This window comes from Mya arenaria, chromosome 1, assembly GCF_026914265.1.
Source record: "Mya arenaria isolate MELC-2E11 chromosome 1, ASM2691426v1".
NCBI lineage: Eukaryota > Metazoa > Mollusca > Bivalvia > Myida > Myidae > Mya > Mya arenaria.
The window spans coordinates 38,551,699-38,571,125 of record NC_069122.1 but is presented as its reverse complement, the minus strand read 5'-3'; the positions used below and the strand labels follow the sequence as shown (position 1 = coordinate 38,571,125).

The 19,427-nt window shown below is 35.4% G+C and overlaps 1 protein-coding gene across 1 annotated transcript in view; it reads right to left on the bottom strand.

Moving 5' to 3' along the window:
• Window positions 1-267: 267 nt before the first annotated feature.
• The window catches only part of LOC128226939 (gamma-aminobutyric acid type B receptor subunit 1-like), a 37,180-nt gene continuing 18,020 nt past the window's right edge, over window positions 268-19,427 (bottom strand). Inside the window, exons 6-15 of the mRNA XM_052937062.1 lie at window positions 18,388-18,583; window positions 12,035-12,196; window positions 10,778-10,864; window positions 10,060-10,210; window positions 9,001-9,115; window positions 8,302-8,409; window positions 6,752-6,874; window positions 5,664-5,810; window positions 4,094-4,282; window positions 268-321 (exon numbers count right to left, since the gene is read on the bottom strand). Coding sequence (XP_052793022.1) covers window positions 268-321; window positions 4,094-4,282; window positions 5,664-5,810; window positions 6,752-6,874; window positions 8,302-8,409; window positions 9,001-9,115; window positions 10,060-10,210; window positions 10,778-10,864; window positions 12,035-12,196; window positions 18,388-18,583 — 1,332 coding nt within the window. The remainder of the gene's footprint in view (window positions 322-4,093; window positions 4,283-5,663; window positions 5,811-6,751; window positions 6,875-8,301; window positions 8,410-9,000; window positions 9,116-10,059; window positions 10,211-10,777; window positions 10,865-12,034; window positions 12,197-18,387; window positions 18,584-19,427) is intronic.

Below are 19,427 nucleotides of genomic sequence, written 5' to 3'. Positions count from 1 at the left end.
AAATCAGCACGTTTATTTGTAAACATTGCCTCCTAAGCCACAATCTTTTCAATAACTTTTTTATCTTTAAAGTTATGATACCTTACTAAGATGTTTTTCGCCACATACTGGACTCATACACTCAACATTTTAAGGAAACGTCCACTTACCAGGCAATAGCTGGTTCCTGAATCAGTACATTTCATTCTAAATCCGCCATTTTGTTTGCCATGAAACATTTTTCTCACTTAATGTTTGCATGAAACGAAATTACGTCCTCCCCCTTGTTTATTCTTTGCTCGCCTGCAGCGCTTCCCCACGACAAGGGGAGGCCACATCATTCTGAAAAAAGAAAACATATTGTTTGATTAAATCATTGACCATCTTTATTGTGCCGATAAACATGGTTTTGCTTCAGTTGTTCGACATCAAGGTTTATCACTGACGTATCCACTTTAACATATGCCTATTAATATGCATTTAATCAAGTTTGATAATGCATAAAGACAAAATGGCAACGTTTACTTCAATGAACGTTTGTTTAACTTACAATCAAATGTTTTAAGGGTTTTAATTGAAACACAATTAATGTGAACTACATGTAGGTGCACTTCTAACCTTCCGACGACACATAAACTCCATTTTTGTCAAAAAATACCAGACAAGCTTATGAATAACATGCAACGTGTTGTTGGAATCATGAAGTTTTCTGATCAAGAAATTGAGTGACATACTTAGCAGTGACATGTAGTTGTCATATATGTATATGTCTTTTAATTGCTGTAAAACATAACCGATGCTCATTGCAAAACAGGTTCAAAGTGGGTTCATTGCAAGATAGAGCGAGGTCGGCAATTGTTCCTAAAACTTGCTTTTCGTCATAACCAAATAGGTTTTACTTTTCGTCATAACAATATACAAACATTTGATATTTCTATATACTGTATGCCTTATTTGTAGGTATGTATATACCCTGAGGATAGAATATGCATTCCGAGACTTCCGTTTTAAGGCCAACATGGTCAATATATATATAAACAACTTTTTGGACCAGAAACGTAATTTGCTTCTCGTCATAACAAACAATACTTTGTCTATTTTCAGCATTTGCCCACGATTTTTGAAAAAACTATAAATTACTCAACATGCCGCTTAGTAACCGAGTGTAGTGTACATTTTTCCGCTTAGCCTCCGCTAGATATTATAAAAATTGATATAAAAATAACACACTTACAGCGATAATCCTTTTTGAGTCGAGCAGTATTTTACTTCACGTTATAACTAAATGTGACGTCACAAACCACGTGGTATTTCCACACTGAACAATACTCAAGTCAAATCTTAATCTAAATTAGTGGTAACACACTTGACTGTCAATCCAGGGGTCGCAGGTCCGATTCCCCGCCGCACCACTAGAAAATATTAATCGTATTCCGTGAAATGACATTAAATCGGGTCCTTTGTGACAGTGCTATACACTGGTGCAAGTTAAATAGACAGGGTAGCTCTTACCAGAGTAATATTCTGTCTGTGCACTATGCTCTAACAACCTAAAATGACTAACAATCTAAACGGAACAACCGAATCGGCAAGGAGTATAATTAAGCTTACACAATAAACGTGTCAAACATTAAAATTGTGGCAAAAATTCAGCAAGTTGTAAGACATAAGTCCTGATGATTAGGCCAACAAGAATTTATAGCAGTGGTATCAAAATTGCAGACTGTAAATATAATGTCAATCGAAACAAAACCAGTTACATATTTACATTTGTATTTTTTTTTTGTTTTGGCGTTAATATATTTTTAAAACTGATATCATAGTTGTGCATACCTAAATTCTTTCAATGCCCAGAATAGTGTGTCATTCGCAGTTGCTGCGTCATCTACGGCTGCCTGATCTATAAAGACAGGCTTGTCAGCTGTTGCGAATTGCGTTATTATAATATGCCGTCAAAAATAGTTGTTTTTATTAATAAAAGATAACTGCTTGATGCCGCTGCAATAATTGGATAAAAAAGTCGCGACAGTGATCTTCCTTGACGAGCGATAATACATTGTGACAACTCGGCCTTATCCGTCACGCTCTATTTGCTTATTGAAATTAAATAGTTCATGATCTCTTTTTTTATTTCATTTTCATTGAAATTAGGGGTAAATCATTTGAGTAAATAATGATGACCGGACATTTGATAAAATGTCGGCTGAAGGGCTTATTCCCGTTGTTCTTTTGTTAAAGGCTTAAATGGGGATGGTTCAGTGAATATGGACGTTTTCTAAAATCAGTTTTAGAACCTTTTTTCATAGTGTTGTGAAATGCACTAGAAACAGTGAGATTTGATGTGGAATCAGTGACTATGTGAACTTGAGCATTGCTGGCGATCTGCTTTGACTGAGCATTTAGAATTTTGAATGGAAGTTAACAATGTATTTTTACTTGAGTACATGATGTTGGATATTTCATTCTGTTGATTTGGATTTATACATTTTTTAAATAATGACAACACACTGACGATTGCGTTTAGGACTTTTTTTTACTTTGAAACAAATGTCGTTGTGCTTCTGATGGGCAACTACAAGGAACACGTAACTAACAGACAACGCAGTCAATACGAATTTTCTGCTCAAGTTAAACAACATATAACTTCTAACATTTAAATGTATGGAGTTCTTTTAATTGGAAAAAAAACATTTCATACAGTTGCAAAATTACCGGGGTTAAACACAATTATCGGCTATTTACATATTAGCATGTAATAACTTCATAAATTTGGCTGTATGGGGTTCATTTAAATGGGAAAATATTTAACACTAAATACAGTTGCAGCGTTACAAGGGCTATATTTGAAAAGTAAGTCAAAATCAAAAGTTGAGATACTAACGTATGACGAGAGTCGAAAGATCAACTGACATACTGGCCCCAATTTCTCGAAACTTCTTAAGTCCCTTATAACAGGATTAAGCTGATCTCACTATTTTGGTTGTTTTATAAAATGTGTTATATTTACTTCTTCATGAATTTTAAGAAATAATGTAGGAATAATCTGTATGATAATCAGAATAAACCATTTTTTATTTATTAAAATCCATTTTCAGTATGTATTTTGGCTAATTGAAATAAGCGACTTAAGCCTGTTAAGTTTAAGAAGTTTCGAGAAATTGGGACCAGACTATTATACAAAATTAACCTCCCCCTCCCCCTCTCGATGTATTGAATATGAATAATGCACAATACACAACAAAAATACATCATCTCTAACAGTATCTAAATTACATTTGTGAAAAGTATAACTATCGATATGTATGAATTGCTCCTTATTGCTTGATCTATGGCTGTCAGAAGTTCGGTGTAAGCTGCTGTTGGCAATACCATCTCGTGTTTTCTATGTTGGTACTGTCGAAATCGACGGCTGTTTAGTCTGGCTGTGAGAAGCAATAGTTGTACCTGCAGTTGTTCCCCCTGGAACCCACGATGGCCCGTTCGTATCTATTTTATTGCGCACAGCGATGATCTAGAAACACACAGTTTTATAAATTGTACAACACAGGCGGGTATGATTATAAGACATATGCAGGTGTCAGTTAACTATAGTAACTAGGGTCAACTGATCAAATTTGTCCATGTGTGTTTGATGTATGAATGAATGGCGCGAGGGCAAATTCATTGAAGATTGATAGCGCTTCGAGGTTAATTTGCAGTAAGTACTCACGAAAACATGCGAACTTAAATAATTTCCTGCAGATGAATATCAATTACAACCGAAAAGCTATTGATAATTTACAGTACGCGTAGATCACATGATCAATTGCGTCATAAATGCTTTGTAGGAAGGACGAGTATCCGAGTGAAGTGACCCTGGGATCATATTACGGAAACTTGTACTTTTCCTAGAATTTAACAATTTTCTTAATCGTTTTTCCACTGGTAGAAAGTGTAATGTTTATTTATTAGTGTATGTTATACAATTTAATATGGTAAGCTTTTAGAAATAAAAACACCATTTTAAATAATTCGTTTTTCAAGAAACACAACGATTTAAATTTTTACCCTTAAGTTAAATACATAAACATTTTCTCAAGATGCTTCTGTAATAAGGACACAGGTGCATGTATACCTTTGGAATAAAGACGACCATCTGTGTCGCAAACGTGCCAATAATGAGACAAGCAGAAGTAATTCCGTAGAGCAACACCTCATGGTCGCCTAGAACAAGTGACAGTAAGAGTCCAACAGCGCTGAGGACGACTACGTTGTACAGACAGAAGCCAATCTGGTGTGAGTCGTTCAGAGCCTCGATCTTCACCTGAAAGTGTTTGAAATAATGGTTTTGTCTCAGATTCGTAATTTTATATTGATTGAGGTTTTTAGAGAGCCTAACAAGACAAACAAATTAATTTTTAAATATATCTTATGATTCGAATGATCATTTTCTAAGAAATTGTTTAATCAAACGTTTCGCACTTCAAAATGTATTGTATAGTATATATCATGTGGCACTACTGTTTGTCACACGAATATGACCTCCCTGAATCCACAAGAACCAACTTTAGTATTATATAAATATTGCACGGCTTCCAGTGTGACAGTACATATTGTCAACATGAGGGAAATACTGTTACCCGAGGCGAACACAGATACTACATATACATAAATAAGATTTTTACCATTACACAACTTTCAAATTTAATCAATTTATTCTGTAATTATTGTTTGTTTACATTATTAGCTGTCATTTTGTGGCAAATGACGTTTAGAAATAATGCAATCACCGGTTGTAACCAGATTAACAACACATTTTAATTAGCGCTTACCACCTCAGCCTTGGGAAAATAAAACATGCCGATTTTTAAACCTTTTTGTACTTTTGGAATCTTTATAGACTCAACTAATGTATTTCCATCGGCCTCCGTATGAGAGGTAAAAGGTTAAGAATGCCTCTGATGTCCTGACAAATATAGTATTTTTTTTTTCATATCGTAGTCGATAACTTGAACGGTTTTGTTATGCAATTTTATTTATTGTGCGGGCATCAGCTCTTATTAATGCGGCCATTAAAAATTCTAAAGCGCACGCGCATCTTTTCTGCGCTTGTGATATTACTTTGCCAGTCAACATTACCGGGCAATATTAAAAAATATTGACCGCTCGGGTATAGGAAATTTAACATAGAGAATAAAAGTGAGGTATAATGAAATAATATGATGCCTTAAACTGTAATTATACAAACTTAGATACATTTGATTATCTCAACCAATGAGACATTGATCAAACATCAAAATTGGATTATGCATTTCATATATTTCATTTATAAAAGCAGTTTCAGAAACCTTTTTTTTGCACCATCCCGCCTCATTGTTTATACTTACTTTATGCTGATAAAACCCTTAAAGAAAGTTGTTCATTTTGACCATTATAGCATAAAGGTCGTCATTTTTACGCACTATATTTATGGGGGCTATTTTCTGATATTTCGCGTTTTCGCATTTTTCGCGGCAAAAGGGCAAAAATGCAAAATTGAGCCAAGTGGCGGGGTGAAAATTTGCAACAATATTTTTTATTTGCCCACCACTTGGCTCCTTTTCGCCTCGCAATTCGGTCATTTTTCCCCGATACGAAAAATCAGACACCAACATATTTTTACTCTTTTTACACAAACTATCAAACAACAAATAGAATACACTTACTCGGCGTGTTTCCCAGGCGAGAAATGCTCCAAACGATAGAAGGGCTCCTTCTAGAATGTAGATGACCCAGTTGAAATAGGAGGCGTACTTTGAATAACATACACGGACGTAGGGATGGACCTCTTCATCATATCCGATCAGGTTCACCTACGAACGTTATTCAATCAAATAATGCAAACCTGGGATCGCACCCAATACATCACATTGGTTACGCAAATTATTAGGTGTGAGCAAGTTTAAGGTAAACCTACCATCATTAGGATGTTAAATATGTTTCTTTTGAAAGGACTTTCTTATAAAAGGTTATTAAATGTCTTAAATTTAAATTGTATCCATATTATTTGCAAAAATGTTTGTTTCAGTGCAATATATTCAAACTATTGAACACCAAATCTCGTTAAATATACGTTATGGTGCGTAGTCGGTAAAGTTGTGTATATTACGATCTTACACTGAAGCAAACAATTTCTCTATATAATTCACTGGGGTAACACCGGTTGACGCGCGCTTAACCTAACACTTGTCTGATCATTTAACAATAAAAGCAAAAATAAACATGTAAATATTAACATCACTACATTTTGTTTTTAAAAAGTCGCTACATTAAATTCACTGCGCACTTTTCACTTTTGGGCCATGAAAAATCGTTCAAATTCAACACATTCGTTTAAGGTAGAGACAATGCACTGGCTATGTAAGCATTGAGATATTTAAAGGCCTAGTTTAAGTTATGTTTGGCATGATAATCCCCTGCAGTGCATCTCCTGCTTATTGCTCTGGTATCACAGTAGGGTCCAATACCCGTGAATTCGTTTATTGGCTCAAGGCCATTAAGGGTCCATTATATAACAGAACTTCTAAAATTGCACAGCAGGATACTCAGATCAGAGATCTGATAAGAGGGATCAAGGCAAGAATATTAAAATCAATAAATAGAAGTTATGTACTATACACAGTTTTTCGGGGGGGGGGGGGGTCATTTAAAGAAGGCTTAAACTATGCCTTTAAGTCTATCATTTGGAATATAAATTTGTCAATAACTATAAAAAAAACACATCACACTCGATGCGGTTTTATTAAGTCCTTACCTCCTTTGTCAGGTATTTTGTCACAACTTGACTAGGGGAGATTAATGCCGAGGTGCCCAGGACCACCATCACTGAGGCAACCAAAATTCCGTTGATGGCAAGAAGCTGGTAATCCTTTATTGTCTGTGAGTATTGAAAATCTATACTGAACAAATATTTTATAATAATTCATTCCAATCACAACAACGATTGTCTTTATAAATTCAAATGACATCATGTGTTTTTTAAGAAATGTATGCCACTTTAAAATGATTAATGCAGCCATATATGGACAGGAAGACGAATAGTATGTGTACTATAAATGCTCCCGAAAGAGAAAAGCAGGAACATTACTTGTAAAATTTCCTTTTTTAAATAAAATCATATAGAGGCTTATTAAGATCAAAACTCCACATATTGGTAACTTCCCTTTGTCGTACAAAAATTATTGCCATCATAGGTATCACGTGATAATGATCGAAATAACGAGACGTCATTCAAAAAGTGATAATGGTCTTTTACTTGATTTATTTTACTCTGCAAGCAATGTTATTTCCCTGAACTGATATAAACTATATTGCATGAAAATACTGCACAAATTCTTTTTTTAAGTACAACTTGTACAGCTGAAATCCAGCTTTTTTTGTACTTGGTGGCAAAGATCCTATCTGCTCGTGAAAGGAAATCCTGGTTTTGAAATTAATCAACTGTTGTCATTTGAATTCTTAGAAATTAATCCAAACGGTTCTTTAGGTTAGTCGTAAGCTTTTGTATAAAAAAGAGGATCTCACCTTGTGACATACAATGTATCTTTCTAAACTAATATACGATTTAGGTCCTATCATAACTATAAAAAACGTATCCAATTCATTTTAAAGTTTATAGACAATAACATAATAAAACTGAAAAGCAACAGTTACTATTCGATTTATTTAAAAAGTTCTTAATCACTCAATCAAAACATCGGACATGCCTCAGGGTAGTATGCATTGATCTCCCAGGACGAGCTGATAAAGTACGAACATAGCTACATTTCCACTACATACTTGCTTTTATTATATATTTTTAACGTATTGCCGTAGTGTTTTGTTTAAATCTTTAAAATATTGAATGTTTCATATATGAAACGTGATATACATCGGAAACTAATCCTTACTTCAAGATTTTGAACGCTGTCACGTGATTGTAATCATTACCATGTTATATGCATAACAACAAATATTTGTGAACAGCAAAGGGAATCAACCGCTTTGTGGAGTTGGTCTATAAGCATCCGTTAAAATTAAGCAGGCATTGAGCTACTTTATACATTTTTTTTTAATTTTACAGTTGTCTCTTCTTTGTTCGCCAACGAAATCGCTGTAAAGCGGTTTAAAATATAAAAATCATTATTATTATCATTAAATGCCTAGATGCCTTGATATAGGAAAATTTAGTTTTTCAAACAGCATGATCAAGCTTCATTGCATACGTGATAAAATAGGTCAAACTGTACACTCGCTTGTGCTTTATGCCATAAAATTCAAAATATATAACGAAAACTAACATAAAAAGACGCTTGAAGTCCTTACCCGTCGAAGTAGTTTCTTGTTTGTGAAGATCCTGTACACTCGCCATGTTTTTGAAAACAGAGACCCAAATGTAATGGTGAAGCCCAGACAAAAGCACCAAGAACGGGCCTGCAAGTTTTGAAAGTTATCTTACAGTATTTCACTAATTTGATTCAAATCTAAAAGTGCACTTATTGATTGTCCTACTATTTCATGGATACTCAAAGGACAATTTTATTGTTACGGTGTTTTGCCACTGGTATTGTTTATGTATAGTTTCCGGATGGTTGGTGCAAATATTTCCAAAAAGGTGCATCAAATGAAGCCAGGCGCGAATGATTCAAGAAATCTTATAAAATACAAATCAATGATACGGTTTTTGTGCTGTACATTGGCGAAATTAATCAGTGCTAAAGTTGAAGGAGCGTTGCAAAATAAAATGACATAAATGGAAAACGTTTTTAAAAACTTAATCTTTCTCAAAATACCTAATTCTATTTTGAGAATGGCAATAGTACATAAGCTGCATACACATGAACCAAATACATCTTAAAAGAACACTCCGATCATAGCCAGAAATGATTTTGAATAAAAATATATTTTTAAATTTACATTTCCGTCGAATTGGTATCTTTTCTATAGATATTTTAAGGAATTTATTGGCTTTAATATAGTAAATAATCACTTCTCTATAATTAATCAGAGTAATTTTGCTCATACCTCACATACAAATCTGCTATCTGCTCCTGTCGTCCTGATAAAGACAGTTGCATAGCAGAGAAAGCAACCAAGAAGCAATACGTTGTTGATGTTAGGAGATGAAAGCTTTACAAACCTGCAATTTGATAACATTTTTTTATTTATTTATTTTTACTTTTTTATCGAAATTACAGAAAAAAAAATAAGTATAAGTAATATTAATCATATGGTTGTAGTGGGGAGCGAAACCACGCCGGTTCAGTCAACACTTTTTTTAAGAAAACTGACGCATTCACCGTTCGGCCACAAGGACATAAACAATACATGATGTTTATTTCTAACCTTTATCCAACCCATTTGCAAACATCACGTGGAAATATCCATCATCGAACCACGCTACAACAATATGCTTAATATGCGTTACTAACGGTATTCAAAATTTTGATCTTCAACGACATTAATTTAGCGAATATCATCAATTGTTGAAGGGTTCAAGCTGAGAGACAACAATAATATTACTTTTGAGGTTAACACCTTGTTACGCTGAGTTAAAAATGAATATGTAGAATAATTTGGTTTAAGAGATCTCAACCTGATATGCAATTTTTAATAAGAACAAAGCTTAACTTGGACAAGATCAACATAAAAAGTTAAGTGATTAATAAAAGAAGCATATTTACTTATACATTTACTTAACACTGACCCTCTCATAGATTGTCAACAAAGTGCATCTTACCTTAAACCAACATCAAAACATATACCGAAATGTATGAAAATGTTTTCTATCAGATTCATGTTGATCTTAGCCAAAATAAATCAATATTTCAGCAAAATCAATAATCACTGCTCTGGAAACCCTTTCGAGTACCTGAACTATTGACAGGTTATAGATAGTATTGCAATATGGTCAGCTGCGCATGCGTGACCTATTTTGATCCAAATCACGTTACGCAGTTCAAAGTCGACTATGGTAAGGAAAATATCCTGCAAAAATCATACTTCTAATAAATTACTTGGAGTTTGGCTAGGGATATCACTTATCTTGCTTGTCTTTAAGAGAGTCTTATTTAGACCACCTACCTGTTGGTTCGATATACGATATTGAAGGCGAAAAGCGATACAGTTGCACATAAGCCGGTGCCCGCCAGAACACACATGCTGGTGTACAAGGTCAGAGGTACGGTCACTTCTTCTACGCTGATATACGTTGAATCTCGGGGTATCTTATTATCTGGAAGGAATGATAAGTTTCGAGTGGGTATATAAATATGGTTGGTCTTGAACCTGCTGAATGGTGTAGCCATTATATTTTACCGACTAGACTTAAAATCTTAAAGTTATAGTTTTTAGTAACATAAATGGTCACTTCTGGTTTAAGATCAGATAATTTGTGGTTACCTTTTGGTGAAATATTTTTAAGAGAACGTTTCCGTTCCTAAATTTAAAAAGGTAGTAAAGCAAAACCGTATTTCCTATAGGGAGATCAGTCAACATATAAGTTAATAACTTTGTAACAAAGATTGTACTGTGACTTGTATGCATGCATTTCGTATGCTTGAGGTTTGCAGAACTCTGTTCAAAAATATGAGACAGTTATATTTTGTTAATTTGTTAAGAGGCGAGATATTATAATATTTTAGTTATTAAATAAAAAGTAAAAAAAACTCGTCGTTAAGTTAGTTGATATATTCTCATTACTCAACGGAATTGTACATTTCGAGTAATAGTGAGTTGAATTAAATATGCTAAAGATAAAATTAAAATTAAAAAGGACATGGGGATCTTACAAGAAAAATACCTTTCCAAACAAGAGCTCCTTGGACCCATTCGAAGTAGGACGGACTTTTGTCTTGGTGGTAATAGGCTATGAGCTTTCTCTTTCCACCTTCAAAGTGTTTGAAATTGTAAATGTATACATATGCATATGTTTTAATTCATTAGTTCTACCTCAGTTATCATTGGGGTTTTCAGTTCGAATAATTTTCTACGTATGATATCATTTTGCAATGTCGAAACGTGTTTTGACTGTGTATGGAGATAAAAGATGATATATATTTATACAGATTTAAATTTGATAATTTTCAATAATAAATCATAAAGATAGTCTTACAAAACAAGCAATGTAACATGTTACTAGTTCTGGTCTCTTTCGAGATTACATTTTAAAGTATAATTTCCGCCTGTTTGTATTCATTTATCAACAACATTTAATAAGGTCAGACTGTTGAACATTTTAAGATCATTCGTTGTATGGAAAATTTGGCCCGTTCGGTTGTGTTGTCCACATCAAACGTCAACCCACACAAAGCTGGGACAAATAGTCGAAAAGGTAATTCCCAAAATTACGTGCAGTTAAAAATAAAAAAATAAACATTAACGCGCTTTTAAAATGGAATTCAGCGTAATGCAGTTAAAATGAGTTGTAAGCGTGGAATGAAAACAGAGTGGTATAGGTTTTGGCGTAATGGATGATATTATCTTTCGCGTACAACAAAAGTTGAAATTTAAATCCAAGTGCTCTCCCGATAAAACATAATTGAGATATGCAAACAGTTCAGTTTTAAATCAATACCAGTTTAATTTATTGCACTGATGGTATTTATTCAATTGACATCAATTCCATTTAAATAATCACATAAACCCAAGGTATAAAATTTAAACAAAATACTCAATAGAATAGTCTGAGACTGAAGCAGAACAATACAGCACTAGTAAGGGTTATATCGTTGAAAAGAAGATACTATGAAAATACCAAAGTGTTGTTCAGCTATTCTTGGGAAACCATCCTACACGTTCGACGTTTCGCGTTTATTTCAGCATTTAAATGTAAATTAATTTTCATATAGAATTCATTTAAGTTGGTTATATTTATAGTATCTGACAATGGGGTTTGTATAAGTATTGTTAATATAGCAGTCAAAATGTACAAAACATTCTCCCGATTCAGGATGGTATGATGTTGTGTGATTCTTTTTATTTATTGATTTTTTTGTAAGGTTCTTTTTCTGGTGTTTGGGGAAATATAAACTAAATTGGGCTTAACAAATCGTGATACCTTGCACGCGTTGAACTTTGATTATTTTGTTCGAGTCTGCTCCGTTACCGAAAGATATTCTACTAGACACCCCAACAAGTGTTACTCGAGACAAACACTTGAATATCTCCTCGCCAATGTCTGCGTCCTCATACGTGAACTCATCCAATGTCTTGTTGTGCCCTGTATCATTCATAACATTAATTTATATTCATAAAGCATCTTAGTGAACATTTTTAACTTAGTGGAACAATGATCTTTTTCTTAGTTGAATTTGAAACAAGAGCTGTCGTAGAACTGCGCGCTCGACTATATGTTGCTTTTTCATAGATATGATTACAATTATGATGCAATATGTGCCTGCCAAAACAATACAAAAATCAAATTAAAACATTTACATGAAATGCCGCAATGCGGTTTGTCAATGTTTGACAGAAGAACTTCAGCCTTCGTTGTGAGATTCAGTTTCAACTGGGTTTTTATTTCTGATTTTAGTAACAGGGACCTTCACATTGACTCTTGGAGTCCCAAATGTAATTCCATGGAAATCCTCCTTAAGCTCTTCCTATATACCAAGTTTGGTCACAATATGTCAACCATAACTAAAGTTATTCAGTACCAACCATTTTTCTATTTAAGTGACCCTGACCTTGACCATGACTCCGTGGGCCCCGAACACAATCCCATGAGAAGTCTCTATTTCCACTCCTATAGATTGCAATATGTCAACTCAAACTCACGTTATTCAGTACCAGACATTTCTTTTTGGTTACAATGACCTTAACATTGACTCTAGGGACATCAAACTCAATCCAATGAAATGTCTCAATAAACTCTTCATATATACAAGTTCGGTCACAATATGTCAAACTTAACTAAAATTATTCGAGACAATAGTTTGTCTCCGCACTTCCGCTGGCCCGCCCGAACAACGACGTACGTCATTCTAATAACCAGGTTTCGCTTTTTACTTTGTTTTTAATGTTGCGCATACTGTTCAACGCATATTTGTTACGATTAATAAAGAGTATTATCTAAATACACATTTTCATCAAATTTGAACGCACCTGCTCCATTATCGCTCGATTCTCCATTGTGTTTAACATGAGTTAGAGTTATTTCCGATTGGCGATATATGTTCTTTATACTATGGCTTTAAATTGGTACATTCAATGTAGCTTACCAATCGACGACAGGTGTACATTGGTACATTCAAAGTAGCTTACCAATCGACGACAGATGTTCATTGATACTTTCAAAGTGGCTTACCAATCGACGACAGGTGTTCATTGGTACTTTCAAAGTGGCTTACCAATCGACGACAGGTGTTCATTGGTACATTCAAAGTGGCTTACCAATCGACGACAGGTGTTCATCGGTACATTCAAAGTGGCTTACCAATCGACGACAGGTGTTCATCGGTACATTCAAAGTGGCTTACCAATCGACGACATGTGTTCATCGGTACATTCAAAGTGGCTTACCAATCGACGACAGGTGTTCATCGGTACATTCAAAGTGGCTTACCAATCGACGACAGGTGTTCATCGGTACATTCAAAGTGGCTTACCAATCGACGACAGGTGTTCATCGGTACATTCAAAGTGGCTTACCAATCGACGACAGGTGTTCATCGGTACATTCAAAGTGGCTTACCAATCGACGACAGGTGTTCATCGGTACATTCAAAGTGGCTTACCAATCGACGACAGGTGTTCATCGGTACATTCAAAGTGACTTACCAATCGACGACAGGTGTTCATCGATACATTCAAAGTGGCTTACCAATCGACGACAGGTGTTCATCGGTACATTCAAAATGGCTTACCAATCGACGACAGGTGTTCATCGGTACATTCAAAATGGCTTACCAATCGACGACAGGTGTTCATCGGTACATTCAAAATGGCTTACCAATCGACGACAGGTGTTCATCGGTACATTCAAAGTGGCTTACCAATCGACGACAGGTGTTCATCGGTACATTCAAAGTGGCTTACCAATCGACGACAGGTGTTCATCGGTACATTCAAAGTGGCTTACCAATCGACGACAGGTGTTCATCGGTACATTCAAAGTGGCTTACCAATCGACGACAGGTGTTCATTGGTACATTCAAAGCGGCTAAACAGTCGATGACATGTGTTCATCGGTACATTAAAAAATGGCTTACCTGTCGATGACAGGTATTCATTGGTACATTCAAAGCGGCTAACTAGTCGATGACATGTGTTCATCGGTACATAAAAAAATGGCTTACCTGTCGATGATAGGTGTTCATTGGTACATTCAGAGCGGCTAAACAGTCGATGCCATGTGTTCATCGGTACATTCAAAGCGGCTAACCAGTCGATTTCATGTGTTCATCGGTACATTCAAAGAGGCTAACCAGTCGATTTCATGTGTTCATCGGTACATTAAAAAATGGCTTACCTGTCGATGTCAGGTGTTCATTGGTACTTTCAGAGCGGCTAAACAGTCGATGCCATGTGTTCATCGGTACATTCAAAGCGGCTAACCAGTCGATTTCATGTGTTCATCGGTACATTCAAAGAGGCTTACCAGTCGATGGCATGTGTTCATCGGTACATTAAAAAATGGCTTACCTGTCGATGATAGGTGTTCATTGGTACATTCAGAGCGGCTAAACAGTCGATGCCATGTGTTCATCGGTACATTCAAAGCGGCTAACCAGTCGATGACATAAAAAATGGCTTACCTGTCGATGTCAGGTGTTCATTGGTACATTCAAAGTGGCTTGACAGTCGATGACAGATGTCCATCGGTACATTCAAACAACAGTCGATGCCATATGTTCATTGGTACATTCAAAGCGGCTAACCAGTCGATGACATGTCTTCATCGGTACATTAAAAATGGCTTACCTGTCGATGACAGGTGTTCATCGGTACATTAAGAAAAGGCTTACCGGTCGATGACATGTGTTCATCGGTACATTGAAAAGGCTTACCTGTCGATAACAGGTGTTCATCGGTACATTAAAAAATGGCTTACCTGTCGATGACAGGTGTTCATCGGTACATTAAAAAGGCTTACCTGTCGATGACATGTGTTCATCGGTACATTAAGAAATGGCTTACCTGTCGATGACAGGTGTTCATTTGTACATTCATAGTGGCTTGACAGTCGATGACAGCTGTTCATCGGTACATTAAGAAATGGCTTTCCTGTCGATGACATGTGTTCATCGGTACATTAAGAAATGGCTTACCTGTCGATGACAGGTGTTCATTTGTACATTCATAGTGGCTTGACAGTCGATGACAGCTGTTCACCGGTACATTCAAAGCTACTTACCCATCGACGTAAGGTATTCATCAGTGCAGTTCAGAGTTAGTGCCGCCAGCCATATGTGATCATAGCATTGTGGCGAAATCATGTCAAACGCCGCAGTACCGTGGTTATAATCGGGGCGATTAAAGTACCGCTTCCAAAACTCACGATCTGCGAAAGAAACAAGAGAGCGAAATGAATACATTCCGAAAGAAATATATATCGGAACCGCATACATGCAAGCGGCAATCTCAATTTGATTGAGAAAGGACATGATATTGCAGTAAAACCTTTGCTCACTGGCTGATAATGAGCCGATTGTTCCGAGCTTTGTCCAATATATATACGAAAAGCTACAGAAGTAATCTCAGTAGCAAACAGTTTAAACATAAACCCGGTTTAATGGCACTGGGTAAACGCCAATGACATAGAACATAAAAACAAAAAATCACAAACAAGAAACATGGAAAAACAGCACAAAACACCACAAACAGCACATTGCATACATACTATATATATATACAAAATCTAGGTATGTTTATCAAGGATTGTTAGGTACCGCCTTGGAAAAAGTTAATAACGTTGTTGGCGGCATCGTTGTAAAGCCTTAATTGTGAATTTCTTTATGACGTGCTGAAAAACTGCCCATAGTACCCAAACCTCTATCTGTGCAAAAACTTTATTGGATACTAGCAATACAAAATTTAAAAACTGATTAATGATAAAAATTCATTTCTAAGTACACTCATGTCAAACAAGTACGGTGATCAACATAATAACGAACAATATTATCACCATGTTTTTAAAAATTACTGAATGGCAGGTTACAGGGGGGTGGGGAAACGTGTGTGACCTCCACTAGCTCTAATAACATCCAAGCATCGTGCCCTCATGTACATGATGTAATTGCGGAAATAAGCCATCGGGATGTTGTTCCACTCCTGACTTATATTGGCACGTAATTTCTACAGATTCTGTGACGGATTGTGACCCCTGTAGTTTCGCCAACCGAGTTCTTCCCAAAAGTGCTTGATGGGGTCAAGTCAGGTGACGTGGATGGCAACGGCAGAACGTTGATTCTTTATAGTGATATTATTATTAAAAAGCAATACACACACATGTATAACAAACATAAACTTTGAGTGATAAACCTTCAACTACTTACTAAATAATGCATATATGGAAAATATTAATAACTGATAACAATATCATAACCGTGTATTTAATAGCTGACAACAAAACATATTAAATAATTGGTGAATGCTAAAATATTTACATATATTTACTATCATCTCATAAGGTACCAAAACGTGTTTTCTGCAAACTTCTTTCTAATAAAACTCGGAATCCTTCATAAGCACCATTGTTTTCGACATTTGTTCATCCGTTTTGGTATATTTAAACGATTGTATTAAATGTGTTAAATTTTATTTGGGAGTAATATTGCATCTTAAAGCATCCAGATGAGTTCGTGTAGCAAGAGCAGTGTGACTCGTTGACCAATCATTCAACGGTGCCATGCCCTTATTCTTTAACTACAGATAGGATGACTTCAATTCCTTAAACAGCGGCGTTTAAATTTCCCTTTATGAAAACAGTGGGTGTTTTAAACTGAAGTGGTTCCTGCCCAAATATTCACTGAACCACCACCAACACTGTCATGAACTCAAGCGTCACTATATCGTTCACCTATGCGCCTGTAAACGCGGATCCGACCATCGATGGCTTAACATTGGATACGGGATTTATCCGTGAATTGGATATGTGCCCAGTCAGCTCCGGTGAATATCGAAGTGCACGGGCCCATCTAAGTCATGTTCTACGAAGTTGCTGACTAAGGACAATTCACTAGAATGGTTATTTCTCTTTCTGCGATGGACATCCGGACAATTGTGTGTTGTTTTTCTGAACAAGCCGTCAAAACACAATAAAATATCCATCAGTATCAGCAATAATTCGCAATATATGTGCAGTATGTGCCTCTTACCTGAATTCGAGCCTTTTAACACAGTATTCGATTGAGGATTTTTTTAAAATGATTGACCTTGATATCTGATGCTATTTAGTTTATGTTAAAGAAAATATGCTGCGCTTGATTGTCCTCAATAACATGCTTACTTGAAGAAAATATATGTTGATATTTAAACAGTATAATATAGGAAAGTCCTTTAATGATGATGTTACTCTTGGATAAAAAAATGTAATACATGGTATTATATAAATTGACAAAAATGTCAGAAATGGAAAATGTTCGTTAATTGCTAATATCAATAGAACAAGTATATGTTTACGGAAAACTTAAGGCGGTTTAGATTAATCGACGATAAATAGTTTTTGTACAAATTACTTGATCGATGTTTGCTTCAGAAAACGTCCGACATTGGTGTCATACAAGAAAACAGCTCGTTATATGGTTCATTAGTAAGATTTAAGGATTGATCGAGTTTTTTCTGGAGTTAATGAGAAATCAAGGTAAGAGAAATAAATGCGATGAATAATTATATTTGCATTTAAGTAATTGTTCCTAACGACTGAAAATTAGCAGTATCTTCTGCGATTGAGAGTATGTTCTTCAAGAAAAGTAACCGATAACATGCAATTGTATCAAAGAATTGCAAAGAACCAATGAATGTCAACTTTGGATGACTTGTGACCCTATGATGTGTTGTTATCATTTCAAAGAATTAACAACATATTAAAAAAGACTTTTGGGCCTAAATGGTAGGAAGTCTATATCGATGCAAAAAAGAATCGTATACGTTTAAATGCATTGTTATGATTTCATGACCAAAACAAACAAAAGCATAAGTTTTGTGTACAAACAAAAACTATTAGCCTTTATACATGTGGTGTCCAATATATAGCTACGTACTCACAAAACACCCATTTGAAAATGCCGCTGCATGTATAAATATTTTATTTTTATATATGATACCAAAATTACATAGGTCATCAGGCATCAAAATAAAACATTATAATTATAGTTAAACTATCAGAGTACTAACTTACTTGTGAACCGGATTTCCTTAAATCACATTATTTCAAAGATAATGTTTATGGTTCATTTAAAGCATACGTACTAGTCATATTGGCTATTCCTCTCTCCTCTATGGGGTTATCCCATATGGGACCGGCGAAAATAGCTCCCTCTACTACCTCAGTTATCTGCTCCAGCGTACAGGATAAACTCCCGATGTCGTCCTTCCAGAACTCGTTGGTAAACCAACCTGGCATGATCCACACTATTTTAGCTCCGTACAGTCCTACTTTGTACGCCTGCAATTGAAAGAGTTTGACAATTCAACAGTAAACTGGTTTACATTACAATAATACATAACTATCAGTAACAATTGTCACCCTTAGAGTAAACTATCACAATTTCAATTTCAAGGGCCATAATCCACTCACACATGAGCAGATCTGGCTGGTTTTCAAAAGAAACAGAGCTGTCATGAATATCGAACTAATGTATATGTTTGATTAAAATACCATAACAAGAGGGCCATGGTGGCCCTTAATTACTCACCTCAGTGAAAGTTTCAAACCACTGTTCCTACTAGACAATGTTACACAAGGTCATCAAAGCACAACATTGATATTTGTTTTCAAAACTGTACGCATGGTCCAAAGTTTACTATTATAGCGACAAAAAATAGAAAGTAGTTCAAATGGTCACAGTCAAGGTTTAAAGGAACAAGAACCTAACAGAACTTCTTCAAGACACACAGCAATATATATGATGCCCCAGGACAAACACACACAGTTAACAGTGTACTCAAATGCCGTTTTCAGACACTGATAAATGTGTGTGTTCTCGTTCAGATTGACTTGAAAGACCTTACAGCAGCACTCCCACAGATTGAACGTTTTGACATGGGGTTTTTTCATTTTTTGTCTTGGAACGAGCAATTTATGCGTAAATTCATGACAAACAGTCATATAAGACTGCTGACAAAACTTTGATCGCAGAGTTTTTCATTTCAGCTAAAATAAAAATAAATGTTAAAACGGTATATCTGTGAGAGTGCAGCTTTAAAGTTTGTTCCTCTCAAAAGGGCTAAATTAGAGTTTCATTTTTATTATTGAGAACAGTATCTTACTAGCTTTACCTAAGGTATCA